Source organism: Eurypyga helias, unplaced genomic scaffold, assembly GCF_000690775.1.
Source record: "Eurypyga helias isolate BGI_N326 unplaced genomic scaffold, ASM69077v1 scaffold6330, whole genome shotgun sequence".
Classification (NCBI taxonomy): domain Eukaryota; kingdom Metazoa; phylum Chordata; class Aves; order Eurypygiformes; family Eurypygidae; genus Eurypyga; species Eurypyga helias.
Window position 1 is genome coordinate 59,183 of NW_010223695.1, and position 6,585 is coordinate 65,767.

The 6,585-nt window shown below is 46.1% G+C and overlaps 1 protein-coding gene across 1 annotated transcript in view; it reads right to left on the reverse strand.

The window, feature by feature from the left end:
• GRIP2 (glutamate receptor interacting protein 2) overlaps positions 1-3,605 on the reverse strand; it is a 58,152-nt gene extending 54,547 nt beyond the window's left edge. Inside the window, exons 1-2 of the mRNA XM_010148659.1 lie at positions 3,530-3,605; positions 172-307 (exon numbers count right to left, since the gene is read on the reverse strand). Coding sequence (XP_010146961.1) covers positions 172-307; positions 3,530-3,569 — 176 coding nt within the window. The 5' untranslated portion in view covers positions 3,570-3,605. The remainder of the gene's footprint in view (positions 1-171; positions 308-3,529) is intronic.
• Positions 3,606-6,585: the final 2,980 nt, after the last annotated feature.

Here is a 6,585-nt window from a genome sequence, read left to right on the forward strand (position 1 = left end):
ATAGAAGATGTTCTACTTACTGAAGCAACAACTTTGCATTCTGGGGCACTCGAAAAAAGGGAATCGGGTGTCAACTATTTTAATTATAACCATATTCATTCAAGAGCTAGAATATGCAACTATTCCTCTCCAGCCTTCCTGCACTCTCTGTGCCCCATTTCTGATTCTCACCTTGCTGCCAGTCCTCCCGGCCTCAGATTGGAGACTCTTGGCTTTCCGTCTTTGTCTGTGCCACCTGAAATGGTTAACCCAAGGGTGCTTCCTTCCTTCTTAATCAGCTCCACAATGGTGACCCCTCTGAACTCCTCTGAAAGACCAGGAATAAAGGCAAACATCTCAGTGGAGCCACATTCCTCCCAGTCCCAAGGACACCCTTTTCCTAGATGTGGTGGGAGAGCAGAGCTGGGATGATTTATACAATTAGCTTCAGTTTATTTAAAGTGAAGTTGTGAAACAAAAGTGTGTCCTCGTGGACCCAGAGCAGTGGAGGGACAGTGTTGCATGCATGTCTTGCAGGCAAGACCGAGCAGGACAAGGCAGAGGAGTGACGGCTTGTGAGAGGATTAAAACTTCGTGGTTTAAGGTGCTGGTCACAGTGGAAGGATCTAGACAGTGGTCCAGGGAGACTACCTCAGGAACTATGTTTGGTACAGAGTGGGGAGGGTGTTAGGGCTACATGTCAGGCAGTCACAGTTACCAGGTAGGAGGATGAGGTGGACCTGCAGTAGCTGCCTGGATGGACAGAACAGGGTGGATCTTAAAATATTGTGATTAAAAAAATATCATGAGACATCAATACATCTGGGAGATAAAGAACACAATGTGGAAAGGGGTGGGATCCTGCCATCAGCAGGGAAAGGAGGGGTAGGCATGAACTTCATTCATTAATTCACAGCAGTTTCCCCATCCATCTGCACCTGGTCTAAGTCAAACCTCCTCCACATTACCCACCTCATCTACAGCTGGAATTGAAGACACCAGTCACTTTTACAACGTAACTGGTTCCACATGCACTGCAGCTGTAATATGTACAACAGGCTCAGGTTTAGGGGATGCACACCCCACACCTGCTGCACCAGTACCACGTCCCTGATTGCTGCAGGCAGCATACATTTAACTTCCTTTAGTCCAAGAAGACACTCTTGTTTGCCAACACCTATAACTAAGCCTGACCTGATGCCAGTTTTGATCCTATTGCAGCTCATCTCTGGGTTTTACAAAAGCAGGGTCCCTAAACTATCCCAACTTCTGGATTTGACATGGTAGAGAGGGTTAAGTTAGGGGGAGAGCCAGCACTGGCCCGAGAAAAGACCAAGAGCTCTGGGGACTTGGCAAAAGGCAGCTACACGTCAACCCAAAAGACAGCACTCACGCTTTGCTCAAAGGAGGACAGCCCTGGGACAAATCAGATGACTTTCATGCCTTGCCAGAGTCCCCTCTAAGGAGCTTTAGCAGAATCCATCTACAACATGATCTATCTGCCTCCTCTGTCTTTGGGTACTGAAAGCCCCCACAGTTCTACAGGAGCAAACAGTCTCCCCACACACAGGGCACCTTTCTCCAAGGCCGTGCAGGGGAAGGTGGCGATGGGCACTGGCAGCACACCGCAAACAGCAGTCCCGCAGCTGCAGACCGAAGCCCACGCTGCAAGTGGCCCAGGCGTATGATTGCACACCAAACCCCACCAGCCTTAAATGAGAAGCTCTGTCTGGAGAGGGAACATTTGAAACCTCTTGCACATTATGATTTCCAGAGCAGGGCAGAGTGTCTGAAATAACATAATGACACAGAAGATCCATGCTGGTGCAGGGCTTCCCCCCTCCGTCCTCTTTCTCTGGGAGAAAACACAGCATCATTTGGCACTGTAGGGCCTCATCACTAGTGCTTTGCTCCTTGTGTAATGCCACCATGCCACCAGAAACTGCACCTCACTTCGAGTCCTGCCAAGCACTGCGTGTTTTGTAGTGCTTCCACGAATAATCTGTGCACGTGACCAATGTGAGTGGGGAAACTCTGCAACCCAGTGCCAATATCGAAGGTGTTTAGGCACTGCTGGGAACCCATTTAATGTGGCACTGGCAGCTTGCTGTAAAACATCAGGTCCACAATGCTTCTGCTCTTTAAACTGTTTTGATCCCTTGCCAACTACAGTAGCTTACTTTTCAATTCACCAACCTGGGATCCCAGGGACTGCCAGAAACTTTGGGGGGGCACCCTGCTGTGCTGGAAGGAACCCCATCCGGCACTATCCTGCAAATTACCTCTCAACTAGACATGACTGATCAACACAGATGGTGCCTGAAGGGCAGATTATAAGCTCTTCAGTGGGGTTTAATTTTGATCCTTGATAAGTGTTTAAAATGAGAGCTCCCAGAATGCAATTACCCATTGTTATGGGTTCAAGGAGAATTCACTGCTCCAAAAGAAGGCAAGTCCTTGAGATCAATCAAGGTAAGCAAAAAGTGACTTTGACCAATGCCTCTATAAATCTACTGCCACTATCACACACACTCACAGATGTAAAAGTGAGTTGGTTAAGTAGGATCTGGTAATTCAAAACATAGTGTTTTAGTGCCATACGAGAGCAGTCTTGGCTTTTTTCTGTTGGCATATATGCTTGGATTTTGCTGCTCAAAGCATCCCAGGGCAGGAAGAACACTCCTGAATTTTGCTCTTGACATTGAGATGCCTTGAGCTGGGGTCGTTGGACATACTGGCTCCTGTGAGCGAGGAGTCAGTCTCTCTCCATCAGGGCTGTGGTATGGTGGCAATGTGTTGCAGCAGCCCCAGAGGATGCAGAATATCCCCTAGAAAAATTGCCAAATGCTAGAACAATGGCAAAAGGGTGCCATTTCCTCCCCATTTCCTACAACACACTAAACCAAACCTGTGACTAGGACATTAATAGTCAGAATTCAAAGTCAAGCCCTGGAATTTATTAGGAAGGAGATGAGTTGTTCAGAGCAACCCATCCAAACCTGCTGGCATGCCGCCCACAGACAAAGCCCTGCACCCACAGCATCAGACATACTACCATTTCTCCACTCCCCCTTCAGCCCCGGGGATGTTTCTGCACGGGAAGGTTTATCTCACGCAGAAGTCTGCAGTGACTGACTAGATATCAAAACAAACTTAGTCACACATGGGAAATACAAAACTTGCAAGACACTGCCAGCCTCCCTCCCCACCTGGTGAGCTCGGACGTGGCCGTGCCTCTTCCCTCTCTCCTTCGATGTTGTTTTCCCCTATGTGGGTGCCAGGTCAGCACAGGAACCAGCCCCTTCCCAGCTCCCAGTAACCACCACCACCAGCTCCACACCAGACTGTGACTACACCAGTAACACACCACTCACTGAGACTGGTTACTACCATCCATTTCTACCCTTCAGCAAAAGCCTTGCTGACAGATGCACCAAAATGTGTGTTATCGGGGCGGGGGGGGGGGCGAGGAGGCAATACCTATTTTAGGGATGGCCAGGTAAAGCGTAATGGCTGCCCCAATGTTTTGGAGCAGGAACCTTTCTTTTACCTGGGATGCTTTGCCTTCTGGAGACCAGGGCTGTGTCCATCCCACCAGAGTCCTTGCTCCCCTTCGAGTAAGGGCCATCATCTGTGAGCAAACATAGAAGCTGAAATTAGTACCGAAAGTAACAAAATACCTATTTTAGGGATGGCCAGGTAAAGCGTAATGGCTGCCCCAATGTTTTGGAGCAGGAACCTTTCTTTTACCTGGGATGCTTTGCCTTCTGGAGACCAGGGCTGTGTCCATCCCACCAGAGTCCTTGCTCCCCTTCGAGTAAGGGCCATCATCTGTGAGCAAACATAGAAGCTGAAATTAGTACCGAAAGTAACAAAAAATACAACCAGAGCGTTACAAAATGAAATGTTTGTCCTGATGACACTGGAATTGGAATCACATCCATGTTGCAGACTGTAGGCAAGAAAAGACATTACCAGCCCTGGCTTTGTCTTGGGCTGTGCAGGCTACCTTGCTTTTTACAGAGGGAGGGAAAGAAACAAGAAGGCAATAACATTATCTGATTTATTCCTCTTGAAGGTAATCCATTAGGAGAGAACAAAATTCCCTTACTCCTGTAATTATGTGGAACAGCTGAAGACAGAGAAAGCCGTGGCATTAGTCTCACAAGTTTTAAGCCTGTCATTATGCTTGTGAAAAAACTTACGGTCTTTGGAAATGGAGGTATACATCAGGACACTAACAGGGCACTAAATCACTATACTTGAACGAAATTGCCTATTCTTGTAGATCCCATTATTTCAAAGTCACATTTTCCTGCTGCTCTTCCAGCCTCTGTACAATATAGAGAGAACCTTGTCTTAAGTGATTTAAAAAAATAGAAGTCAGAGTAAAGAGAAAAAAAGTATTATTCACTGTAAATGCACCATCTAGCTTCAGTTGAAATTTGAATTTAAAGTCTTTAAATATCTTTGTATTCTCCTGTTGGAGGACTCCTATATAGTACAGAGGTTATCTGCAGAGAAGGGAGCATATTTCTACAGATTTCATTGCCATCCATCTAAAATGTCTGGTTTATGGCATTTCCGAAAAAGCTGGCGCTTTTTCAATCAATAATTTCCAGTAACTATGTAGTATCAAATAACTCCCATTCTCAGTGACCACATTCCTGGATTGCCCTTCCCACTTCTTCAACAGCTGTGAAGGTTTAGAAGTTGTACATGACAATATAAAGTGGGTTACTGAAAACCTTATCCATTTATTCCTGTCTGCAGCCCTTAAATAACTCAAATATAAATTACATCCAAGTTTTTGTCTCACTGCGTACAAAGGGAACAGTAACTTTTGCCCAGGCCCATTCAAGACAGCGGTCTGTACACAGAGAAATCAAAAAACCAACGTTCAGTTTCCTGGCAACCCACTTTCCCCACAAACAGAAAAATGATGGTGAAACTTGAATCACGTGGGTTATGCTTAACCACTAGAAGAGGAATTTTGTTCAAAATTGCTCAAACTTTTTTTAAAACCAAAGTGAAATAAGGTTCCAGATAATTAAAAAGAAAAAGCAAAAATACAACAAAGACTTATCTAGTTTTAATTCTTGTTTCCCCAGTGGAAATCACTTCACAAGTTGACAAAACAGTGAAAAGTTTTGGCTGACTCCTTTCTGCACTTTCAAGCATAAAAAGTTTCAGCTGAAAAATAAGCACCCTTTAGTTTTTCAGCCCAAATTTTGCATCCCATAGAGGGACAATGCAGATATCCAGACACTGAATCCTTCCTCCTGCATCACTTCGAACGCTTTTCCATCATCACTAAACTGAAGATTTCTAATGAAGCAAGAACTAGCGCTTGGCACTAGACCATAACCAAACTATGCCAAGCCACTGCTGCCAAGACACACTGAACCATGACACCCAAGCATCCAGGGCCTCTGTGACACAGAGAAATGAAGATCTGCCTTTCAAAAATTAAGAGGAAGAACAGGAAGGATAAAACAGCACTGTCCCAACCCTGGAGATTTTGCAGCATTACTCAATGCCAACAGTGAAAGCAGAAGCACTTGGCTAGAGAACTACAGCAAGCACCAAGGCGAGCCATTGATTTCAGGTAGGTGCTGGCACAGCCTGGCATCAACTCTAAGAGCAGAAGGCTTGACAATTAAATTTGCATTTTTAATAGCAATAGTTCTTCAGGTAACAGGGAAGCCAGGGTCAAGGTTAATCTGGGCTTAACGCCTCTGGAAAAAAAGTTCAATTTTCTTGGGACAGTTTAGCTCCAGCATCCAATTTTTTTTAAGGAAAAAAAAAAAGTCAAAGCCTCATGCCATCTCTTCTTCAGTAGCTGTTTTACAGCAATAAAGATCTCTACCACTGTTGGCCATGTTCAACTTCACTCCTCTCTCTGGAATGTTTTTCCTGATATCCTAGTCTTACCCTCTCCCTGTCACCCCATGCTTTGCAGAACTGTAGAGTCAGGAAACAGGGATGGTTTGGGAGCATAAAGTAAGCTCCAGCTGCACCCTGCCCTCACCACTCTGGCCAGCAGCTACCACCTTCCTTCTTTTTTTCCCAAATACCGGAGCACATCGGAGGAAGAAGCCCAAAACAGCAGCTCAGGATACCCAGCACGAGGTTGCTTTTCAGTACAAGAGAAGAGTCTGCGAAAGGCTCCTAGAAAGCGTTCTGGGATATCCAGGAATGGAGCATCTCAATGCCACTGAAGCATCAGTGTGTCTTTGGTCACCGGACAATGAGTATGGCAAGGACCACCGCACCACGCATCTACTTTCTATGCAAGAGCATTGCTACTGGTTCTGACCCCAGATAACATGCTCAAGGCAGCAGTGTTCTGCTGCAGGTGGGAGCCCTGTGCTCCTGAGACACCACTCAAGATGGTTCAAAGCCAACTCCATAATCTGCTGGCAAAGTAAAGCAGGCAACCATCTGCTTTCCATAAACACACCACCCTGGACCAGACAGCCACCAGCACCCTTCTGCGCTTCATTTCCCCATCGCAACCCCAATCAATACTGCCATGAAACCCTAGTTTGCTAACATACCCTCCCTACCCCAACAGCTGTTGGGAAACACACCTTGGCTTCCATT